This window comes from Ursus americanus, chromosome 36 (genome assembly GCF_024610735.1).
Source record: "Ursus americanus isolate L20-20 chromosome 36, mUrsAme1.1.p, whole genome shotgun sequence".
Lineage (NCBI taxonomy): Eukaryota > Metazoa > Chordata > Mammalia > Carnivora > Ursidae > Ursus > Ursus americanus.
Genome location: NC_142162.1, coordinates 10,781,028 through 10,807,177, shown reverse-complemented (window position 1 = coordinate 10,807,177; position 26,150 = coordinate 10,781,028). Strand labels below are relative to the sequence as shown.

General features: G+C 42.9%; 1 protein-coding gene across 1 annotated transcript in view; it reads left to right on the top strand.

Moving 5' to 3' along the window:
• Positions 1 to 5,412: 5,412 nt before the first annotated feature.
• Positions 5,413 to 26,150, top strand: part of PRTG (protogenin) — a 148,175-nt gene continuing 127,437 nt past the window's right edge. The window contains exons 1-2 of the mRNA XM_087859162.1: positions 5,413 to 5,611; positions 22,754 to 22,804. Coding sequence (XP_087715288.1) covers positions 5,413 to 5,611; positions 22,754 to 22,804 — 250 coding nt within the window. The remainder of the gene's footprint in view (positions 5,612 to 22,753; positions 22,805 to 26,150) is intronic.

Sequence of the window (26,150 nt, the reverse complement as noted above, 5' to 3'; positions counted from 1 at the left end):
AGTAGTAGCATTGCTTTTACCGGTTCACCCCAGACTACTAATGGTTGCCATGTATTGTTTATGTTCCATGCATTGTGTTAAGTATGTTCCAGGCATTGTGTTAAGCACAGTGCATGAATTACCTCATTTAATGCTACTGACAATACTGCGGGATAGACATGATCCCTGACTTCCGGATGAGGAAATGGAGGCACAGGGATATTAACTGGCCCACGGCTGTGTAGCTAGTAGGGACTGTATTCACATCCAGGTCTGTCGCACTTCAAAACCCGAGCTCTTGGCCACTATGCAATGAATGTTGCTGGATGGGAATGTAGATATAAATCCAGTGCAAGGACTCCTCTGACAAGTGTCAGGCAAGGTACTGTCCACTAGAATGCAAACAGAATTAATAACATATGCTAGTAAACATGGAAGCCTTCCTGAGAGCAGGACTACAGCCCGGCTGACGGATGGAGATGTTATTGTATTCACCATTGACTGTTGCACATCTGGAAGCAGAGGCGAGCCTTGAAATCAGATGTATTCCAGACACGCACCGGTCCCCCTGCCTCCCCCTTGGAAAAACCTTTGCTGGGTCCTGCTGTGCCCTCCAGCTACGATCCTGTTCGCTCTTCCCTCTCCCTGCCAAACTTTCTGAATGAAAAATGGAGGCACTCATCATCCCCTTTCCTCCACCCCACCCCCTGCACTCCGGCTTCCTCCCACTGCTCTCCAGAAAGCTCTGCAAGCTCCAAGAGGTTACCAGGGAGCGACTCATTTCCAAATTCAATGACGTTTTCTTCAGCTTCATCCTCCTGACCTGCCCCCCAGCACGCGATGCTGTTCCTCACCCCCTCTTCCTCCCCCCGATTCTGTGATTTTACCTGTGTGATCTGTTGTTCCTTTGATGGCGTCCACCCTTGCTTTGCCCCGCTTCTCTTTGTTCTCTCTACTGTGCTCTCTCCCAGCAATGTCTCCTGCTTCTCTCGCTGCTTCAACTCTCATCTCTGTGGAGAAGATATCTAAGGGGATTCAGTGAAAGGAGAACACAATGGAACCCTGGCCATTCCTCTCCATACCAGCTGGGAGGTCCCGGGGAAGCCATGTAATTACTTTCCTGAGCCTCCCTTTCCTTGTCAGTAAATTAAGGACGGCCACAGGTACTGCACAGGGTCAACGCCCTACACACACCATAAAGCACTGTAGAAGGATCAGCTACTGCTATTGTCATGACCTTCTGCTTAAAAATAGTGCTCATGTGTTTTTCCTCAAAATTTGGAGCAGGATTTCTCAAATTCTATCATTCCCATCCTAATGTGCATAAATACTGTGAGTTAGTAAAATATATCATGTGCAGACCCACCATGACAATTTTATGTCCTCCAGCTCGACTGTGCTCTGGCCGGATGCCAGTAACCCTCCTGCGAGCTCTCAAGCTCAATTCCTACAGGGACTAACCTTCTCTCTCTCTCTCTCTCTCTCTCTCTCTCTCTCTTCCCATTCTGTTCACCAACCCTCTGTTCACAGAGAAGATGAGAGCATTTCAGTCTTGGAGTGAGAGAGACATGGTTCAAACCCCAACTCTGACTCTCACTAGCTAGATGACCATGGGCAATGCATGTAGCCTCTCTGAGCCTCAGTCTGCTGATCTGTAACATGGGAACTCTTATTGGTTGAATTGTAAACCCCCCCCACACACACCAAAAACAAATGCATTGACTCAGAATACAACCCATAACTCAGAATGCAACCTTACATGGAAATAAGGTAGTTGCAAATGTAATGAATTAAGATGATGTCACACTAGAGTAGGACCCCTAATCCAATATGATTAGTGTCCTTCTAAGAAGATGGGCCATGTGAAGGCACAGGGAAGACACCATGTGAAGATGAGGCAGAGACGGGAGTGATGCATCTACCAGCCAGGGACACCAAAGACTGTCTGCAAACCTCCAGAAGCTAGGAGAGAGGCCTGGACAGGGTCTCCCTCAGGCCTCAGAAGGAACCAAGCCTGTCAACACCTGGATTCAGACTTCTAGCCTCTAGGACTGTGGCGCAGGAAATTCCTATTGCTTCAGACATCCAGTTTGTGATACGTTGTTGCAGCAGCCCTGGAAAACTGATTCAGGAAAATACCCACCTGGAAAGGAATAAGATGACAGATCTAAGTGTTAAGCTGCCGCCATGTGCTCAGTGCCACGCCACCTTGCTGGTCCCCATGTGGTCTGCCCTGACAGCTACACCCTATCTTCCCTGTGGTCTCAGAGGGGGAGAGATGTCTTTCCGGTGTTGAACCACATACTCACCACTACCACCTAAGCTCTGGCCCTGATGCCTTCCCTACGCTGAAATCCTGCCAGCAGCAAATCTGCTTTCAGAAGCTGCCATGACTGCCAGAGCCAAGCCCCACCCCCTCATCCTTACCTTTGCTTCCTCTATCCCTCCTCTACCCCCCCAGCCTACTGACTCAACTCCCATCACACCCTCCTGTTTCCACCAACATGAAAAGAGAACAATCCTTGGAATTTACAGCCTCCTTCCAACTGTCACCCTGTTTTCTCTCTCCAAAAAGCTGGTTCTTCAAATGTATGACCCAAATCAGTGGTTTAAGATCCACTTCTTGGTTATGTACACTTTTGCCCTTTCTGGTCTCCAAAACACTGTCCTAAGGACAACAGTAACTTTTTTTTTTTTTTAAAACGAGGTCTTGTTTTCGTTTTGCAACTTTTGGGGATTGGACAGTAATAGCTCTTCTCCTTACCCAACATTTGGTTCCTCCAGAGGTCGATTTCTTCTTTCCCCTGCCCTGTTCTCTCTTCTGCCGAACTTTTCAAACAGGGACCTCTGACCATGGGGTAGACACTTCCTGTGACTCTGCAAGGCTTACAAAGACCCCTGAGGAATGGCCCCAGTGACCTCAGCCATAGTTTGTGGATCCGGGGGTGGCAAATTCCCCCTAGGGTCCCTTCCTAGAAGGTTAGGCGTGGAGGGGAGAGAGGACAAGCCTGGATGTTGCTGACACTAAATCACGTCTGTGGCAAGACTCTTGAGACATCAACTTCCATGGCTCAAGTACCCAGAGCCACCCTCAGTTCTCTTCTTCTCAAACTAGAGTCATCTGATTCTTTTTTTTTTTTAAAGATTTTATTTATTTATGTGACAGAGAGACAGCCAGCGAGAGAGGGAACACAAGCAGGGGGAGTGGGAGAGGAAGAAGCAGGCTCCCAGCAGAGGAGCCCGATGTGGGACTCGATCCCATAACGCCAGGATCACGCCCTGAGCCAAAGGCAGACGCTTAACGACTGCGCTACCCAGGCACCCCGAGTCATCTGATTCTTAACCCAAAGTAGACCTGACAGAGATTTCCAGTTTCTGGTCCTACATGGAAGGAACTTAGAGGTCATCACTCCCATCCACACAAAAAGGAAAATGCTGAATAAACCAAGAATCAATAATTCTTAAACCCGTCAGAGAACTGAGGTCACAGGACAAACCCCTGCCCCCAAAAGTTGAAGAGGTAGGAGGATGCAGACAGACACAACGTAGCAGAGTGCAAGGCCAGGAGCAGAAAACTCCACGGGAACCACTACCAGGTTCCTTTTATCTGGCACATCACATCTGGCTTTCAGCAAAATAGGCACCATACAGTCCCTTTCTTAGGTTAAGGTAGACAGTGTTGGCTCATGGTGCACAACCCCATTGGACACATTCTAGTTTCCACATGCTTTCCACCTTTGGACGTTTCTACATTCTTTCCCATGTTCAATAGCTGCCAAGTGCCCACAACTGAGGATTGCATACTGGCCTCTGTGAGAAATACGCAACATGGGATTCCTGCTTCCATGGGGCTTACAACCTGTTGGAAGCAGATTTACAAAAATAATGCTACATTCATGTTTGGTTGTAATCTTCTGCTAAAGTAGAGGCACCAACGCATGCTATGGACAATTACATTTGTGGATATTTGGGAAAGATTTATGAAAGTCATGACCTTGGCACTAGGTCTGAGAGAGTTTCAACAGACACGGATGGGGCAGGGTGGCGGCCCTGTACACGGTAGGAAATGAGAGTACAGCGGATTTGGGACCAGAACACGAAGGACAAAGAACGGGCAAGGTCTGAAGTTTGGGGCTCTGGCATTATGGGGCCAGACTGGTGATTAAAGTAAATCTGACACCTTGGTGTAAGATGAACTGGAAAGAGGAGATACTGTTGGGGAGATCGCTGCACCAAGCTGAAAAAGTACTTAACGCTCAAACTAGATAGAGGCAGAGGGCAAGAGGGGAGAGAGAGACAAGCTCTGTGGGAGGTAGAATGGGTGGGATTCATGAATTGGATGGGCGGACCCTGAGGGGACAAAAGGAGACAGAGATCCATTTGTTTGCCCCACAACCTGCTTAGCTCTGGTCACCCACCACCCTCCACCATCTCAGAGGGGCCCCACGACTTCTCGGGGCCCCTGTGTCTGGGCTGGGCTGCATCTAGAGAATGAGGCAACCAACACCATCTTGGGGAGGCACCCTTGGCAGGGCCTCCCCACCTCCAGCCCACCGCCTGGGAAAGGCAATGCAAGTGAGCAGCATGTGGTTCAGCTTTTAGAAAAGAAAAGAAACTACAGAAAGGGAAAGGGCTTTTCCGAAGGATCTGTGTGGAAGGCGTGTGGTGTGGAGAAGAGGGGCAATCCTGCCACTTGCTCTGCGAGAAGGGAACATAGTGACTACTTCTGGTCCTTTCTCTCAGCATCTGCTTTCAGAATACCTCTTTCTCCACCCCAAGCCCTGCGCTTGTCACTCCCCTCATTGGCACACGTTGCATTTTAGTCACGTTCCTGACTGTTAAATCACAGGTTTTCCAAACTTCAAGCGATCTTGTAGATCACAGGGTCCGATGCCCTTGCTTCAAGCATAAGGAAACTGGAGTCTCGAGGCCTTCAGAGGCCGGCCCAGGGCTGGGCAACTGGCCATAGAGTTGGTCAAGTACCCCAAGCACATACCTTGACCTCTCCAGTTCTCCGTGTCTTTATCTGAAAATGAAAATAAAAGTTGTGCTTATTTCATAGCTTTGAGACTCGGACTCAACCAGACTAGGGAGGTAAAGTGCTTGGAACCATATTTAGAACATGCAAGTCTTTACTATTGTTGACTGCTCAGATGTCTTTGTTGTTTTGGGTAAACATTTTTGAATGGATATGTAATTCCTTTGAAGGGATACAGCATTCAGACAACAAATGTTCACTAAGTAACTACCATGTGCCAAGCACTGTGCTGGGGATAGACTCAGTCCCTGCCCTCAGCTAGTCCCAGGTCAGCGGTTGCTGGTGTAACTGGGTCTGGAGAGAGAGCTACGGGAGAATACTGCTGCAGGCATCAGGAAAGCTTTCAAGAGAAGACGTTTGATCTTCTTTAAAGATGAGTTTGATCTTCTTGAAGGATGAGTTTGCCAGCTGGGGAAGAGAAGGGAGAGAGCCCCATCGACATTCCAGCCTCAGGGAACAGCCTGGCAAAGGGTGGAGCTGAGAAGCGGGTGGTCAAGGAAGGCAGTAGTGGGAAAAGGCTACAGAGGGACCCTGGGGCCACATGGCAAAAGGTTCTTATAAGTAAATTGCAAGCTTCCTGCCTGTCCCTTAGGGGTAATTAGCACAGTGGTTAATTCAAAAAATGACTTGATTGATTTATTTTTCCCCTTAAGATACACATGGAGAAAACGGATTCACTCTCAGTTTCCGTTACCAACGTTCTATGTTTTTTTATTCCCAAATCTACCTTGCTGGTTCTCTTCTCTCTACCACGAGCCCCACATTTGCCAGATGCCGGTGTGGTTGAAACACTAAAGATTGCCCCACCCCAGTATTTCCTGTCACAACCTCCACTCTTCCTTAATAGGGCAGCTAGAATGGAGGATATCCAGTGCCTTACTAAGTGGAGGGAAAACTTTGGACATCAGAGCAGGTTTTCCCACTCTTAAGCCAAGATGAAGCTCTTCTGCTTTGGAAGGAGGCAAGTCCAGTCTGGGGAGGAAGACAGTGATAAAAATCGTAGCAGGTAGCTCCCTGAAAAGCACAGATTTTGCCTTGCCTGTCTCTTCTAAATTTGCCTGGGGGATGGCAGTGGAAAATGATGACAGAATCTGCAGGTGGGTGTGGGGAAGTTGAGAGCAGAGGACACTCATCCCCCAGGCCTCTGGTAGACCCAACAGGTAGCAAAGCCCAGTGGGTCTGAGAAGCTGACCCCACAGAACACCAGCGTAGTAGAATGAGTACCTTTGAGCCTGAGGGCCACAGAGAAGAATCAAGGAATGAAGAACACCTCAGCCATGAGCTGTGTAGATGGAAAACAAAAAATACGATGGTTCTCTTTGAGTCCTCCAGGAATTATATCTAGTCCCAGGGGAAAGCAGGAGAGACCCCCTAAATTTCTGCCACCCTGAGAAAAATGAAAAGGATTTACAGAGATGTAACTACTTTTTTTTATACATCCAGGGTTTGGGGCTATCCCCAATACCTACATTAAAAATTCAACTACAGTAACCTTTAAACTCACTATGTGCCACATTTTATTTCAATAAATGCTTCTTGGGCACCCACTAATTGCAAGGCACCCACCAGAGTCCAGTGGGGGAGGCAGACAAGCTAATATGTGCATATTCAAAATACAAGCAACATAGGAGCGCCAGGGTGACTCAGTTGGCTAAGCTTCTGCCTTTGGTTCAGGTCAGGATCTCGGGGTCCTGGGATGGAGTCCCGTATTGGGCTCCCTGCTCAGCGGGGAGTCTGCTTCTCCCTCTGCCCCCCACCAACTCGTGTGTGTGAGTTCTCTCTCTCTCTCAGTCAAATAAATAAAATCTTAAAATACAAGCAACGTGTTGTAAGCACACAGAGGTGCATTCTGACTGACAGGAGGAAACAGTCTTAACGAAAGGGTTAGTATTGGCCTGGGCTTAGGGAGATGGGTAGGAAATTGACAGGGAAATGACAGGGAAACAACTCTGAGTGTTGAAGAAGTTCGCCAACCTTAGAGCATAGGCTGGAGGGAAGGGTCCACAGGGGACTAAATGTCCCAGATCCTAGTCGCACTCTTGATGCACTGGCACCTCCATTTTCTAAATCCCTAAAGTAATATTTGATGCTTTCCTCCCCCTCTTCCCGGGGCTAAGCACTTTCAAGTCTCATTTTTCCTATAACTATAACAATAGCAATTAATATCATTGTAATAGCAACTACCATTTAGGGATTTGACCTATTAGGAAGCTTTTAATCTAAATTATCCTCTTTATCCCTACAATAATCCTAAATATAAAAAGTGTTACCCCCTGCAGGAGATTATCTTCTCTTTTCCAGCCTCTACCCTAATCCCAATAAGTGTCTAAATAACCACTAAGATTTTTTCCAACATGTTCTGTATGATCCGAAGTGTTTTTTTGCCATGTACCTATATTATTTTTTCTTAACAAAAATAATTTTAAATTAAGCTTCCAGAGTGATCTTGTCTTTAAATTTTCTTCCTGTTCTCCATCTAGTGATTATAATTTCACATTTTTTTCCCTCAAGATGATTTCACACTAATATTTAACTGTTTAAGAAGCTACTCACTAATTCTTACCTGTATGCCTCGTGACATCTGCTGCCTCTCTGGGATTTATTTCAAGCTGTTTTCTCTTCCTCCTCCCTGGAATATCCTCCCTGACCTCTGCCCCCCCAGCAAAATCTGTTCATTAAATTATACCCGTTCTTCAAGACCAGGCTAGAATAACTACCTCCTACATGAAGCCTTTTGGAAGTCAGAATGACTCCCTTCCTCCTCTCTATCCCCATGAGTGTTGCTTCTATGTCTTTATGGTGGTTGTATGTAAGTTCTGTATATTTTTGTTTTCCTCTTCCACTGAATGGGGGGCCCACATCTTACACTTCTTGTGTGTCTTATGCATCCTCATTGCTCACATTACAGAGTTCCACTCATCAATATTTGTTGAATTGAGTCAGATGTACATGAATCCACATTTCTCACTCAGGTGCTCAGGGCCTTTCCTTCCCATGTTCTATTCCTCCACCACGTATGCTAGATTTTTGTGAGGCCATGATCATTAACACAATCATTTCCTCCTCTTCCCCTGGTTATTTTCTCCTAAAATGGAGGCGGAAGGAACTAGATGAGCATCTGGCAGCCAGAACTGCCCGTATGCCTGCCTAAGTCCTCAACAAGCAAACACCATGGGGTGTGTGTTGGGGGGGGGTGGTAGCGGTGGGTGGGGAGAGGCTCTGACTTCCAACCACTGGATCAGCCTCATCCGGGGGCACCCTGATGCCGTAGTCAACTGTGGTTTCACGGAGCTGAGATTACTATCGCTGAAAGCCTGGAAAATATTCAAAAGTCAGACCCAGATTCCAGCAGACTTTCCAAAGAAAGGTAAAGAGGAAGTGAAGAGGTAAAGAGAATTCATGGTGAGCTTTTGCTGATTTCCTTTTCAAATTGATGGAGAGAGTTTAATGAAGAGGAAATGTCCCTGAGTCAGTTAAGGTATAGGCGAGCAAATCACTGAATTTCTCTCTTTAAAAGATGTTTGTCCAAATGTGCTTTAAAATGTTCGGAAGGGGAAAAGACAATGTATCTTTAATAAGAAATCATTATTTGAATTTACGTACTACATAATATACAAGGTAGATGCTAAAGAAACCAATACAACTACATGCTAAGCATACACCATGTGCAAAGGCTTAGAAGCTTAATCTAAAGTTCTTAAGTAGTTTGGGGATGAAAGCAGAGTTAGTACTTGGGATAGGTGCCCAAAATGTTTTACTTACAGCATGAGGGACAGGAAATGCCCCATGTCCGTTGGCCACCCTGACAAACAGAAAGAGGCTTGAACCCCAGCATCTGATCACCCATGTGCCCCTAGGCTGGAAAGGTCAGCCAGTGAGTCAGTTTTCAAATCATGCTGGCTTTTAGAAAACAGGCAGGGAGAGGCCAGAAAGAAGAGAGGGAGGGACAGAAAGCTGAAGCCTTTTAAAAGCTCTCCACAAAAGGCAAAGAGTTCTCCTCAACCAATCCTGACCTCTACCGACCTCCTGACCTTGTTACCTAAGGTCAGCTTAACACTTTAGAAATGGTCCTGGCTGGCTCTGTAACCTCTGTCACTCACAACTAACAAATATGTCTTTACAGGGGTCACCTTTTGGCCAGAAACTGGCAGATCCTTTCCTTTCAATTCATATTAACCAAAAGTCTCTTTGGCTTTTATTATGAAATCCAAGCTAATTTGAAACCATTTTCACTAACACAAAATTCTCTAAAGAGTCTGGATTAAGACACAGTTTGGAAAACTGAATACATTTCACATGGACACGCACAGAATAAACACAGTGTGCACCCCTGTAAACGTTCATGCTGCTATTTAACGAGAAGAGAACACAGGATGGCTGGAAATGTAAATGTCAGGGGTTCAAATAGGTCTTCTCTTTGGAGGAATTGTCAGCAGTGTGTATAGAGATACTTGGAGAGTAAGAATACGGGACCTAAATAAGGAAAATGACCATCCTAACAAGTCTCATCACACAGTCAAATGTTGAAAGACCAGCTTGTCTGGAGCGAGGAGTGTCCATGTCCAAAGAGAAGATTAAAAAGGCTGTAGGTATTCAGCATAGTCCTCAAGTTTCAATTTTACTCAAGGCAGGAGAGCAATCGAAAGAAGTTATGCTTAGTCCCCAGCCCTCAAATTTCTCACATTTACTGTAAAGATATCTTACTACTCAAGGGATTTACTATTTCAAGATTCTCTCTGGTTAGTCTTCAAATTCAAATAAGGTACCATCCAAATTCAGCAAGTTTCCCTTATAAGAGTAGAGTTTACTTCCAAGTTCTGGTCCTCAGACCTTCTTGCCTCAACTAAATTTAATTCAACCATCCTGTGCTGGATGTGAAATTCAGAACCAAATAAAGCATAACCCCTAACTTCAATGAGTTCAAAATGAGGGAAAGGGGAACTGACCTGAAAACAAATGAGTGAAATGAAGGGTAGTGAGAATCCAAAGAGTGCAGAAGAAGCACAGAGGAGTGTGGTGGCCGCAAGGGGACGGTCAGAAAGGATTTCAAATGAAGGGTGTGACGGTGTGGTCCCCTGCCTCCAATATGGCCCCAGTTAGCCTCATTTTCTGGCATTCACATCCTGTGTAGTTCCTCTGACACTGTATCAGAGTTCAGCTTTGTGATCTGTGGAATAGGGCGGAAGTGTTGGCGTGGGACTTCTGAAGCTAGCTCATGACAGACATTGCCATTTCTGCTTTCTGGGATCAGTCACTCTGGGCGAAGTCATTAGCCCTATTTTGTGGATTTGCAAGCAGTAGAAGAGAGCCCCGTGTAGGGAGGAACTGAGGCCCTTCACTAAGAACAAACATCAACCTGATGAGTTACCTGGTTCATCCCCCAAGTCCAGCTGACATCTGGACTGCAACCTCGCAGGAGATCCTCAGTTAAGATGCACCTGAATTTCTGATGACGGTAATAGAATAATGACCCCCTCTCCAAGATGCCCGTGTCCCAATGCCCAGACCCTATGAACATGTCATATTACGTAGCAAAGGGGAACCAAGTTCAACGGCTATGCTGGCTGGAAAGATGGAGAAAGGGGCATGAGAAAAGGAATAGGGTGGTCTCTAGAAGCTGCAAAGTGCAAGGAAAGATTCTCCCCAGAGCCTCCTCCAAGGAAGGCAGCCCTGCCAACCCCCGGGTGTTAGCCCAGAGAGACCGGTTTTAGAATTCAGAACTACAGGGCTGGAAGATAATAAATCTGTGTTATTTTAAGTCGCTGTGCTTGTGGTAATATGTTACAGCAGCCATAGAAAAGTAACACATTGACAGAAACTGTAAAGACAAAACACGCTTACTGTTGTTTTAGGACCTAAGTTGGGGATAATTTGTTACGCATCAGTGGGTAACTGATACAGATTTTGATGCCTAAAAGTGGGCTGCTAACAACAAAAACTTAGAATATGAGAGAGATTTGAAGAAATTAGGAAGACTTTGAGGGGAGTCTTAGTAAAATTCTTAATAATAGTAATAACGATGATGATGATAGATAACTAACATTTGTTAGGTGTTTATTATGTTCTAGGGATTTTACAAACATTTTCTTATGTAATCCTTGTAACCTTAAAAGGTAAACACTACACTATTCCCATTTTACTGACCAAGAAAGCTCAGAAAGGTTAAGGAACTTAGCCATGTCACACAGGAGGTAAGCTTTTGCCCCTGGAAACCATTCTTCCAGTGTTGCTTTGACCATAGATACCATGAATTTTTCTCTCACCAGATCATGGTGCCTCGTTGACCTCACACTCTCTGACAGCTTCCCAGAATAGTTGTTGGTTTTTTCTGAACTGGGCGATGGCAGAGATTACATGTTTATATTTTCCTTTACTCCTGGGACTCTAGCTGGACCATATTTCCCAGCCCCCATGTATTGGCCATGTGGTTGAGTTCTCACCCCAGGAAACATGGGCTGAAGTGATGTACCCCACTTCTGAAACCGGCCCATGAATACCTCCTGCACCGTCCTCTATTCTGTCTTTCTCAGTCTGATGGCCAGGTGAAGAATCGCCAGCAGAGGACTCTGAAGCCCCATCAGATGGTGAAGAGCCATAAGGTGAAGAAAGCCTCCTGGGGCCCTGAATAACTCTGTGGATCTTCATCCACCAATCATGAATATTTACCCGTGACATAGCATAGCATTAAACACGCTTTTACTGAGTTAAACCATGGAATTTTACAGTAGCCATTGTTATTTATCATGAGTGATATATGGGCCTATCAAAACAGTAGGAAGAAACAAAACTGGATAAATCCATGTCATAAACTGCTCAGCACCTTCCTTATACAAAACACCTTCCTATCTGGTCATAGTTGCTTCAAATATCTAACAAATGATTTTAGAGTCAAACTAGTGAAATTCTTATAACCTCAGGTGACTGTTATGTGTAACACTGATATCTGGAAAAGGTATATATGTAGATATATATATGCCTATATGTATATCTCTTTAGAGAAACAACATATATATATATACATTTATATATATATGTATGTATATATATATACACACACACACCTTTAGAGAAACAATAGGTAGAAGGGTGATTTTCTTTGATATATACCCACTCTACAAATAGGTGTGTAACCCTATTTGGTAGGGCAGCTGGATTTGAAGCTTCTTGGTCATCATAGACATGGAATTGGATACCTTTGCATTGATTCTGATAGTTCATTTGGAGGAAAGATTGCATCAGATATTTTTCTGACCCTTTGGAGGCCAAGAAGCCTCCTTATATTCACTGAAAAAAAATCTGAACTCTTTTGGAGTACTAAGTGTTTAACTGAACAAGGAGCTCGGTTGCATATTATATATGCAAATATAGTGATTTACATTTATTGAGCTTTTCTTTACCATGTACCAGGCACTCTGCCAAGCTGTTTATATGTGTTATCTCATTTAGTCCTCTAACAACTCTGTCATGTAGGTACTAATTATCATCCACATATTTCAGGTGGCGAAACTGAAGTTCAGGGAATTAAGCTTAATTTGCCCAACATCACGAAACTAGGTAAATGATGGGAATAATTGAAACCAAGTAATCAGACTCAAGATTAGAAAATTCACTCTTAATAACTACAATGACTATGAAAGTAAAAGTGCAAGTTTGGAAAGAGAACTTCATGTATATATTTGGTTCCAAATCAAGTTTAGTAGTTAAAATTAGCTTTTTTTTTTTGCCAATATAGTCTAAGACTTGCATTTCTACTGAACTGTTTTTAAAAAACCAATTAGGCAAAGAAAAATTTAGTGAATTTTGGTTTTAACAACATTGTGAATTTTTGTTCTACCCTTGTGAGCATTCACATAGCTTAGAAAGCCAAGGAGGCTACTCTTAGATCAAAGACCAGGGCAGGAGATGTATTTCTATCCTTAGACTGAATGGGAAGGCAAAAGATACTTACTTGGTGGTAAAGTCAGAGACTGAGGAAAGGATTTATCATAGAAACCCTCCCCATTTTCAGGCATCCACACTGGAGATTTTGTTGCATACCCCTCTCTCAGCAAGTTTTTGGGCCCTTACGTACCAGTGAAGTTAGACCTGTTTGTCAGCTTTGTACGAAAAGCATAACATTTTGTTTCAATTTCTATGTCTTCTAATACACTAGCCTGGTTCCTCTCACAGGTCATTAATTGTTTGTGGTTTTTGTCTTTTTTTCTCTGTGGATTTCCCATTTCTACATGCAGATTACCCATCTCACTTCTCACATTCTTCACCAGACAGCCTTTTTTCATTAACCTGTTCTTTTATCTAGAGTAAAGAGAATGCCAAAATGATCCCTGATCAAAGAAAATCACACTTCTTGGGGCACCTGGGTGACTCAGTTGGTTAAGTGTCTGCCTTCGGCTCAGGTCATGATCCCAGGGTCCTGGGATCGAGCCCCACATCGGGCTCCCTGTTCAGCAGGAAGCCTGCTTCTCCCTCTCCCTCAGCCTGCTGCTGCCCTGCTTGTGCTCTCTCTCTGTCAAATAAATAAATAAAATCTTTTTTAAAAAAATAAAAAAAATCACACTTCTTGTTGTTTCTTTAAAAGATAGAAAAATGGAAATGTCAAATGTTTTTGTTCACTGTTTTTCTGATGTATCTTTTAAAAAATTTTACAGACTAGCTGATAAAATATTGTATGAGATCAAGTTTGTGAAAACACCTAATGAGCTATAAAAATTGTATAAATGGAAGGCATTATTATATGGTATTTGTTTTGCTTCCTAGAAAACACTGCTTTTGAAATTTCTTTCATATTACAAAAATTTTAAATTGGGATAAGTTAGGCAAATAAATAAAAATATTCAAAGTACAATTTTCTAATTTTTCTGAAGTCCCGATCAGACAACCTTGCAAGCTAATAAAAGTCGGTAAAATTGTTGCCTCAAAAAATTTACAACTTAGAAAGACCCCACTGGTTGTTTGAATGATGAATGAAAAATAACCCATATCAAGGCATATGATGATGAAATTTCAGAACACCTTTGGTAAAGAGATAATCCTTAAAACATCCGGGTGGGGGGGAGACCCACATTCAAAGAATTAGAAGTCAGAATGGTGTATAGAGCTCCCCAATGCAAAATGATGCCAGAAGACAGTAGATGCCTTTAAAGTTTTGAAGGATGATGATTTTCTTTTTCTTTTTTTAAGATATTTTGTTTTATTCGAGAGAGAGAGAGAGAAGGGGGAGGGGCAGAGGAAGAAGGAGAGAGAATCTTAAGGAGGCTCCACACCCAATGCCGAGCCCAATACAGGGCTCTATCTCATAACCCTGAGATCAGGACCTGAGCCAAAATCAAGAGTTGGACGCTTAACCGACTGAGCCACAGAGGGGCCCCTTAGAGATTTTATTTTCACGTAATCTCTATGTGCACCATGAGGCATGAGCTCATAACGCTCAGATCAAGAGTCACGTGCTCTACTGACTGAGCCAGCTAGGCACCCTGGGATGATGCTTTTCATTCAGGAATTCTGTATTTTGCCACACCATCAGTCAAGCACAAAGAGTGAAACGAATATTTTCAGCCATTCAAAGATTCAAATAACACCTACCAGGCACCCTTTCTTGGAGATCTACTACAGGATGTGCTTTAGCAAAATAAAGGAATATGCAAGGAAGAAGATGATGTGGGATCCAGGAAACATGGTTCAACTCTGGAGAGCTGGGAAGGACAGTCCCAGGACAACAGCTATGCAGCAGGCTGTTAGAGTAACCAGGCCAGACTGCGGGAGGGAGACGGACGCTCTGGCCGGGAGGAGCAAGGTGCACAGAACTGCTCATTGGCATCATGACTTTTTTTTTTTAAAGATTTTATTTATTTATTTTACAGAGATAGAGACAGCCAGCGAGAGAGGGAACACAAGCAGGGGGAGTGGGAGAGGAAGAAGCAGGCTCGTAGCGGAGGAGCCTGATGTGGGACTCGATCCCATAACACCAGGATCACGCCCTGAGCTGAAGGCAGATGCTTAACCGCTGTGCCACCCAGGCGCCCTGGCATCATGACTTTTAACTCCATGTACATGTGTTACTTTAGTAACATTTAAATTAATATTTTAAATCATGTCCTATCTTGAATTGTTCTCTCCCCCACTTAAACACATTCCTACCCAGCCAAGTCCCTCCAGCACAGCGTTCATATTGCTGTTACAGCATATATCACGGAGCCTTATCAGGATTTGTTTATATGTCTGTCTCCACAGTTATGATGTGAGCTTTATGAGGGTTGGGGCTGCATCATTTCATCTTGATTTTCTCACCGTCCAGCAGAGTGCCTGAGTAGAGAGTATGTGTTTGCCCAGTTGAACCAAATACTGATTAATTAAGATAGCGCTGGAAAGAAATTCCTCAAAAGGAGCATTTTATATTGACGTAATAGAGATTCACATCAGAGGAAAAGTCTATTTCAAACAACTAACGTTTCAAAAATATTCTCTTGAAGTTAATATTAAACTACCAACGAATTGTTTATATCTCCAAAATGTACTAATTTGTTCCTTTAATAGATAATGTCCACTTTGTGCCAGAAAAATCTTCTACCCATTGTAAACCAGATAAAGTCTTCTAGTGGGAGACAGGAAATCAATCACAAATAAATACATGCACTAATGCTGGGTTGGGTAAGGGAACGGAGAAGGGCAGGGGGATGAAGGGATGCTCTCTTAGATGGGGTGGCCAGAGAAGGCCTCCCTCCCATCTCTTCGTCCCTATTCTTCCTCTGCTTCCTTCCATCTTATTAGGAAATAGTGCAGCCTTAGAAAACACCTAGCAAGTTTTTAGTCAGGATGTCCCTGCTCTAAATAAGATTTTTTAAAGAAGAATTGGAGGGGCGCCTGGGTGGCACAGCGGTTAAGCGTCTGCCTTCGGCTCAGGACGTGATCCTGGCGATCTGGGATCGAGCCCCACATCAGGCTCTTCTGCTATGAGCCTGCTTCTTCCTCTCCCACTCCCCCTGCTTGTGTTCCCTCTCTAGCTGGCTGTCTCTATCTCTGTCAAATAAATAAAAAATCTTAAAAAAAAAAATAAAGAAGAATTGGAGGAAGAGGAAGAAGAGATGGCAGCTCCTCCTCCTTCCCTACGTTTAAGGTGACTAAGCAGAACCCCTGTGGGACTCAGGAAAGGATTCCCTGCCCTCTCAAAGGCTGTGAAGGAGCTGCTGTGAAGCCTTAGAAGAAATAAACACTCTTTCACTATTGTAAGAGCTTTGAACTAAAAACAAGTATGTGGGCCGCCATTCCACGCTAGGTGCTGCCGTTCAGTGATGAATGGGATGGGACTGGTATGAGTGGGAATGTGATTGCTCAGTGGACATCAAACCTGAGGGAAACTGTAAGAATCAAGCTTGAAAATGAAAATTTCTCCCAATTCTTAAAACATACATAATTAAGGAGGATTAAGTTTTGTCCAGGTGTAAGTCATACCTACCACTCCCAAAATGTATAGTCATACATTTTCATCTTGGAGAGTGAAGACGTACCAAATTACTCTTTGTTCACAGTTACGTTGTCACTAAAAACGCTGCATAAGACAGTGGCTCTGTTATGAGTATTTATTGATAGATGGTACTTTTAAAAAAACAAATATAGGGCAACTAGTAGCTTATTAAGTCATCAGTCTTAGTTATCTTTTTTTTTTATAGATTTTATTTATTTATTCGACAGAGATAGAGACAGCCAGTGAGAGAGGGAACACAAGCAGGGGGAGTGGGAGAGGAAGAAGCAGGCTCACAGCGGAGGAGCCTGACGTGGGGCTCGATCCCATAACGCCGGGATCACGCCCTGAGCCGAAGGCAGACGCTTAACCGCTGTGCCACCCAGGCGCCCCCAGTCTTAGTTATCTTAATAAGAAATTTGAACTTGCAGAATATAAATTTTCTGAAAAATGCTGACGAAAGCAAAAGAATTATAGTCTACTTGTATGATGATATGTATCCCTACATTTATTTACCTTTTCTTCTCCAACTCTAATAGCCAAGAGATCTAAAAAACACTTTGGAGTGTTTTCCAAAAACCTTTGGAAATCTTACACAAACTCTAAAAAAATGCTGTACCCTTTAATTACCTTCTCCCTTAATTACCTTCACATAGTATATTATGCTTTGGCAATGATAGCCATACAATTTACAAACTAGAGAAATTTAAATGTATGTTTGTTAGCTGGAAGCATGTGATTTAGTCAAGGATCTACAGGTTTATAAGCTTCTAGATACGGACGGTGAACCACGTGGGTGTGGCCACCCAGCACATAGTAAATAGCAATTACTAAACACTCAGTATTACTAAACGCTAAGTGCTATCACTTATGATAGGAGCAGGAAAAATAGTAAGGTAATATATAGTGACAGACTTGACAGATGGAAGTGACAGACTTCACATTTCCCAGCGATATAAAATTCATTTTCAACGAAACATTAAATTAACCAACTTACAGAGGTTCTTCAGGAGTTGATCAAGAAAATTGTTGGTTCAGGGGCACCTGGCTGGCTCAGTCGGTGGAGCGTGTAATTCGTGATCTCAGGGTTGTGGGTTCGAGCCCCACATTGGGTGTGGAACTTACTTTAAAAAAAATATAAAGTCTTTTAAAAAATTATTGCTTCATAAAACCTAGCTCAGTAAATTATGGACTAGAAACTGCTACTATATCTCTCTCTCTGTGTCATCAACATTTTGCATGGGAGGGAGCAGAGAGAGCTTGATGTTCCTTGAAGCTCTGGCCTTGAATCATTGGCCAGGTGGGTTGGGAGCGGGGCAGACACGATTCAGAGGCTTCTGACTGTGAACTTTATTTCCACATCAGCCCCATCACGCACATACCGACCATAGACTCTAGATTATCAGCACCACTCCACTCATCAGGAGACAAAGTGAAAAGTGATTTATTCTTCCTTTTGAAAATTTGGGGACCCCCTTGTCCACAGTGTGCAAAGCACTTTGCTAGGTGCTATGTAGAGGTGTTGAGGCATGGGGCACTAGTTGAAGACAGTCATAAAAGATTTATGAATGTACTCAATAAAAGCTTAGCATGGGTGTGTCTAGACGTGCAGTGCTGAAGTCCCTTTAGACCCCTGGAGTGCCTCTAATGAAGCATGAAGGTGCGGGGCCAATATCTTAGTACACAATGTTCCCTCCCTCGCCACCACTTTTCTCTTTTTCTCATCCCCCAAGCAGAGCATGAGTAAGAACACGCACCTCGTCAGCGGCCAGCAAATCGGCAGCAGGGCGGTTTAGAAGCTGCGGGATTTCTAATCCCACAGTCATGTTGTGAATTTATTCCACAACTTTGACTTCGGTCTAAATGTTTTCCTACCTCTTCTTATCGCTTTTGCCTTACAGATCTTTGCTACACTCCTCTTCAGCACCCTCAAATTTCCCATTTCCTAATTTTTGTCTTTTTTCCCCTTCAGTTGCATCAAGTAGCACTAGAAATAGAACTTTTTAAAAAAGATTCATTCATTCATTCATTCATTCATTCATTCATTCATTCATTTATTATTAGAGAGAGAGAGAGAGGAGGTGGGAAGAGGCAGAGGGAGAGGAGAGAGAAACCCAAGCAGACTCCCGGCTGAGCGCGGAGTTCGACAGGGGGCTGGATCTCATGACCCTGAGATCACAACCGAAACCCAAACCAAGTCAGACGCCTAACTGACTGCACCACCCTGGCACCCCTAGAAATAGAACCTTTATTCAAAGGTAAGCCCATTGCTAAGGAGGAGGGAATAATTAAGCTTAGATGCCAGATGTTATATTTAGGCATCCCATTGCTGTGTTTTCATACATGCATGTATTTTGCTTATTTCTTCAATGCTTGGCAGTAGAACTCCTGAAACAAAAATGCAGTTGGTCTTAAATCCAAGTCTCTATAGACTTTTGAACAGTATCAAAGACAATGAATCCAGTGATACGCTGTTCTCGGTGTGGTTAAAGAAATACATGTGAAGCAATAAAGCATGGATCAAAAAAGCCCAAATTTGAGGTCTACGTTATCACTTACTGGTTGTATGACCCTAAGCAAGTTTCTTTCTTTTTTTTTTTTTAAAGATTTTATTTATTTATTAGACAGAGATAGAGATAGCCAGCGAGAGAGGGAACACAAGCAGGGGGAGCGGGAGAGGAAGAAGCAGGCTCCTAATGGAGGAGCCTGATGTGGGGCTCCATCCCATAACGCTGGGATCACGCCCTGAGCTGAAGGCAGATGCTTAACCGCTGTGCCACCCAGGCGCCCCCCTAAGCAAGTTTCTTAACCTCTCCAAGGCTGTGTCCTTCTCTGTAGAATAGGATTAGCTATTGCTTTTGCTAATATTATCATTTTGGCTCCCAAACATTTCACCCTCTTGGTTATTCTCTGCCTGTATGCTAGACTTTGCCTCTTAAAATGTGGTATTCAGAGATGAATATAATATGACCAAAGTGGCATATAGTAAATCTAAACCTTCCTTGTCCCGGACAATGTGTATCTATGAACAGAGCACGGATATGCATTAGCACGATTGCAACAACACACGTTGTTGGCCCAGTTGTGATGGATCTCTACATGTCTTTTTCTCATAAACTGCAGGTAAGCTAGGTTTCCCCATGCCCAACTCTGACTCCTGTCTATCAAATGCAATTAATTAAGGCAAAAAAAATAGGAGTTTATGTTTGTCTCAGTTAAATTCCATGCTGTTTTAAAAACAAAGGAGCTGCCTCTCACCTGTCACACAACCCAGCTATACCTGTTGTCTGTGGTTACTGGTCCATGCAAAGGAGAAAACAGGTGGTAGTCTCAGGTAGACTGTGGTAGGAGAATGGAGAGCGTGCCAGTAAGAACCAGTGAGTAGTGTCGTTTCAGAGCGTAAGAAATATAGAAGCAACTCTTGGCTAATAAAACTTATCTTGTTAGAATCTGTTAGTAGTTCTGCCTACCTCCTGCTATCACTTCTCCCTCTCTTCCCCTTTTCACAGGCCACTCCGGGTTCTAAGAACAAGGACTCTGAGTCAAGTAGACTTGGGGGAGCATCATGCTTGTGTTATGTACCTGCTGTGTGAACCAGATTAAGCTACTTAGCCTCCCCAAACCTCTGCTCATCTGCAAAATGAGGGTAGCAATAGCCAGCCTATCTAGTTGGGAAGACTGAGTGAGATAAACTTGCTGAAGGGCCTGGCATAGGGCAGAGAGCAGAGAGTGCCCTAGAGGCAACTGACCAAAGGGCAGCCTTTGGGAAATCACAGCCTGCAGGACAAAGTTCAAGCTCCTAAGGATGGCACGAGGCCTCTTTGAATGTGGCCCTCTCTCCCCTCCACTCCCCAGTGTGGCCTGTATGCCAGCTATGCTGACCTAGCCATGGTTTCCTGAATATATCTTGAACTTTCATACTTCCATGCCATGTTCATACTTTCTCTCTGGAAGGCGAGCCACAATCCAGTCCAGCTAGAAAACTTCTACTCAGCCTCAACATTCATCGTAGCTCCTCTGGGAAGCATGTGTTGGGAGGCACTTCTTCATGGTTCTCTAGAATTTCTGTCCAAGACAGAATAGCTTGCAAGAGAGATAGCAGATGCACTTTGGATCTGTCTCTTCAAGAACGTTGGTATAGTGAAGAGCTGGGGAAGACGGAGAGAGTGTCTCCCTCTGGGACAGAGGGAAGGCACACTTCCTGCCCCTTACAAGGTTTGGGCTTCTTTTTCTCCTCCTCCTTCTTGTTGTTGCTGCTGCTGCTGCTGTTGTTGTTGTTCTTCTTCTTCCTCTTCCTCTCCTTCTCCTTCCCCTTCTCCTTCTCCTTCCCCTTCCCCTTCCCCTTCCCCTTCTCCTTCAGCTTTGGATTTCCTAAGTTTAGGATTCCTCTCCTGTAACATAATGTACTGTATGTGCGGGTGATATCCGGCCCTCTTTCTATGGTCCTGTGGTATCTGTGTGTGCTTAGGGAACTGATGCAAAATCGCTGGTATTTGGCTACTGTTATTGCCATGAACAATAAACTGTCCTTCATCTCCAACGCAGGAGTTTTGTGTCTTTTACCAGTATCCACAAAATGGTGGTAGGCTGCCTTGTTCGCTTGTGAGCAAGTAAAACCTGAGACCCTTCATACTTCTTGGTAGCATGCTCCCTCCCTTCCCATCTCATCCCACTGTAGGGATATACATTTCTTTTCTTTCTTTCTTTCCTTTTTTTTTTTTAAGATTTTATTTATTTGTCAGAGAGAGAGGGGAAGAGAGAGAGAGAGCGAACAAGCGAGCACAAGCAGGGGGAGCGGCAGGCAAAGAGAGAAGCAGGCTCCCCACCAAGCAAGAAGCCCAGTGAGGGACTCCATCCCAGGACCCTGAGATCATGACCTGCGCCGAAGGCAGATACTCAACCGACTGAGCTACCCTGGTGTCCCTGGGGTATACATTTCTTAAGCTCTGTTCTCAAAGTATCCCAAATATTGCACTTTATCACAATATTCAGTATCTACATAATTTTCTCTTTTTTAAAAGATTTTATGTATTTGTGAGAGAGAGAGAGCAAGCGCAAGTGGGGAGAGGGGCAGAGGGAGAGGGGAGAAGCAGACTCCCTCCTGAGCAGGGAGCTGGACATGGGGCTTGGTCCCAGGACCTCAAGATCATGACCTGAGCCAAAGGCAGACACTTTATGGACTGAGCCATCCAGGCGCCCCTACATAATTTTCTTACAACTATATCTACAGCATTATCAGTGCCTAGAATACACTGGGTGCTCAGTACGTTGTTGAATGAGTGAATATGGTCAGCCCTCAGCAGTCCTCTAAGACTCTTCCCATTGCTGGTATATATATATACCCAAGAGGATGCCCAGTGCTCCTGGCGTCAGTTCTGAATGTCTTGTGCTCTCTTCTGCCACAAACCCTTGATCACCTCTCCTTTCCTGCCCTGGAATGACCAATTCAGTTCTGGTGTCTTATGAATTATTCCTGGCCTCTGTTTCCTCTTTCCTGTGCTAGTAACTAATTACTAGTAACAAATCTTCACCAAAGAGTCCCCCCAGGATCTCTCTTCTTAGTTTCCACATTCCTAGACAACTATCAGGAATAGAAAAGATTTTCATTCTATCATGCAACTTATTGGCTATGCATTTTTTTACATGCAAATTCAGATAAATATGTCCTCTGTATTTTAATCCAAGCCAGTGGTAGTAGATATAGACTAGACAAGTTCATCTCCAAGTACAGGACTTTGCACTACTCTTCCCAAGAACTTTCTCTCAATTGTTTTCCACCTATTTAATCAATATTTCAGTACAATAATTCATTATTTCTTCAGTGAACAAACGTCTATTCAGTTCCTCTTAATTGCAAGGCCAGTGTCTTTCTCACTTTAAGGAACGCAAAGATAAATCAGATATTATTGGTGCCCTCAAAATGCTAGTGATAAAATATGTATAAATTTTATGCCACAAAAATACTGTAAGGTTTTAGACAAAATAACATCTGTGCCATGTCTGAAAATATAGATAAAATTCAGAAAGCGCTCAATACAGTGTGGGGTTGAGGGTAAAGAAAGTATTCTAGGCTCTGGGAAGAGCTTCTGCAAAGGCTCAGAGTCAGGGCAATTCAAGTACTATCGGGCAATCATCAGAAGGTTCACTTTGGCCTGAGTGTTGAATACGTTTAGGAAAAGATTGACTGTAAAGTTGTATTGGGAGATTGGAACCAGAGCAGGGGCCGTTAGGATTAAGGCGTTTGTTATATAATGAACACTTTGTTTGGTATTTTACAGGCAGTGAGAGGGCAGTGAAAGTTTCTGATCAGAAGAAAATCTTGATCACAGGCAAGTTAACCTGGTGGTCACTATAAAAATGGATTGGAGCATGGAAAGGTAAGAAGATTTGGGAGACGTGTGTTGATAGCTAGAACATGGCCAGTGGCAGGAGATACTGAGTGGAGAACAGATTTTAAAAGATACCAGAGAGAAAGTTGAAAACATGGAGCACTTGAGTGGAAGCAGAGTCTCCAATCAAGTGTGATTTTGCATAATCCCTTTAACAGCCAGTCAGTATTTTTCCATAAGAATATCATGAGGTATGGGTGGTCAGACGTCTTGTTGAAGTCAAGATGTGTTTTGCTTTTCCATTTGCCTTGACTGACGTCCATACATGTATTCTTAGCAAACGTGGGCTCCTGCCTTGTCATCACCACTGGCTTTCCTATGCATTTACAACCCTCTTTTTTTTTTTTTTTATTGTGGTAAAAAGAAAACCCACATTATATAAATTTATTCTTAACAATTTTAAGTGAACAGTAAAATATTGTTAACTATATGTACGTTGTTGTCAACAGATCTCTAAAACTTTTTCATCTCGTGTAACTTCATACTCAATGAACCACAACTCCATCTCCTTCTCCCATAGCCCCAGGCAACCACCATTCCTCTTTCTGTTTCTATGAGTTGAATTACTTTAGATACCTTAGATTAGTGGAATCATGAATTATTTGTCTTTTTGTGATTGGCTTGTTTCACTTAGCATAATGTCCTCAAGGTTCATTCATGTTGTAGCATATGACAGGACCTCCTTTTTAAGGGCTGAATACTATTCCATCACATATATGTGTATATACCACATTTTCATTATCCATTTATCTGTTAATGCACATTTAGATTGCTTCCACTTCTTGGCTATTGTGAATCGTGCTGCAATGAACATGGGTGTACAAATATTTTCTCAAGATCCTATTTTCAATTCTTCTGATACACATCTGAAAGTAGAATTGCTGGATCATATAGTTCTATTTTTAATTTTTTGAGGAACCTCAATACCATTTTCCATAGCAGCTGCACCATTTTACAATTCCACAAATAGTTACCACCCTCCTATGAAAAAAAAGTCCATTTCAGAATGCCTCTGATGGCAAAAATTAAGTTCATGGGTGAGTGATTTCTGAAATCATGAGACGATTATAGCATGTGATCCTTATCTAGGGCCTGGTCTTCTAACCAACATAGTAGGAGCTCAATAAATATTTGTTCAATGAAAAGTCGAACAACTCTAGACTTTTGCTGTCTTTTCTCAATCTCTTGCTTCACAAACATATACCAGTGGTCTAGGATTTCAGGGAATCAGATTGATGTTCAGAGATCAGAGAGCTTCAAGATATTTGGTATAGCTCCATAATTTGATGCGTGAGGTTATGTGATTCTTTTTTTCCCCAAAGTTGGGCCAGGTGACTTCAATTTATTTACAGAAACACCAATTCCTTTTTGTTTTCTTTTTTAACTTACCCTCTGATTTTAGTTCTCAACTATATAGGCTCTACTCTTTTCATCCTGAAAATAATTGTTGTTTTAGAATGTGAAAGCAAAATAGAAACAGAGCTTAGGTAGTTGTTTATCTCAATGAGCTTTATCTTTCAAGGGGATAATTTTGGGAGATTAAACAACTAGGCACGTCCTACCTCTTTCAGGACCGACTTAGGAACGTTTCAAAGAAGTCATTAGTGTCACCATCAGTATAATCACCAAACAAATTAATCAGATTTGACTCTTAAAAACTTAAATATTTAAAAATCAAGCCTACTCTGAAAGGACAAAAATTTATCACTATTGGGAATATTTACTAAGTAATAACTACAATTATTTATAGAACTATACACAGGTACTTTCCATGCATTAAATCATAACAGCTCACTGGTATTATACTTATTCGCATGAAATAGATGAGATCTGAAACAATAAATAACTTGTCTATGAAATGCTGAAATTTGAATTCTAGTCTGTGAGACAGCAAAAACATGCTTTTCATCACTGCAGTGTTACTTACCAAATGCAAGGAACTGTGCTGGAAGCTATGGAGCATTTGAGAACCGTGTAACAAGTCCTTAAGTAGTTTATGCAGTCTGGTACATGATATAAAACAAGTATTATACACAAAAGAAAATGTGCCTGTCCAAGAAGACATGTACTGTGTTATTTAAAGAAGTATGCTATGAATTCTGAAGCCAACTGGAATAGGTGTTTAAAAAAAAAAAAGGGAAGGGGCCACCTGGGTGGCTCAGTCAGTTGAGTGGCCAACTCTTGATTTTGGCTCAGGTCATGATCTCGGGGGTCCTGAGATCAAGCCCCATGTCAGGCTCCACGCTCAGTGGGGAGTCTGCTTGAGGATTCTTTCTCCCTCTCCCTCTGCTCTCCCCCCCTCAAATAAATATTTAAGAAAAAAAAGGGAAAAAAAAAGAAAAAAGAGTTTAAATTAAAAGCAGAACGGACTATATAGTAGAAAAGGCAACAAATCAGAACACATGAATTCTGGTTCCCAGTTACCACTTATTAATGAGTCACCTTGGGTATTCTGCAAATTTTATATAATATGGTATAATTACATCATCAGAGTAAGTTTATTGCCGCCTAACATGAAACAGTAAATATATCAGAAAAGTTCCATAGGGTTGTTTAATCTCACTACATTATATACATTACATGTATGTGTGTGTATATATATATACACACACACACATCACATATATTATTTTATTTCATATTAGATGCAATGCTGTGTTCTCCAATGCAACTCAAGGAGCAAAGCCATCCTGTAAGAATCAAAGGCTTCTATGATCAAGTAAAATGTTAAAGGGAAGGCAAAGTGGCAATTAAAAAAAAAAGTTCTTCCCCTGCTTTTTAGCTTATCTCTCCCTTCCCCCAGCCTTTATTCTTCTGATTCATTCAAGAAAGAGAGTATAAAAGCATCTTATTAGCAATTCTTATGCAGGAAATATGAGCACTTAGGGTCAATTGAAAGGAAACCGAGAGAAGGGGGAGTCAAGAGGAAGAAGAATGTCATACAATTAGGGAATTTAGAGACACACAGTTAAGAATGTCATGCAAATGTGTGTAACTTTGCCAGATACTTAAAGCATTCTTGTATTTCATTTTATTACCTCAACATTTTTCCCTTTCCACGAACCTTTATTCTGATGCTTAGAAATAGTTCTAATTCACCTAAATTATAAGTAAAGTTTTGGAGGCAGTATAGTCAAGGGTATGACTGTTTTACACGGGTTAAAATTGTTAAACAGGCTGACCCTTATTACAGAAAGCTTCCGGGGAAGGTAGTGCTGCCCTCCCAGCAGATGTTCTAAAACTGTTGATCTCCCCAGCTCCTCCCCTCCCTTTTTCATAAGGAAGA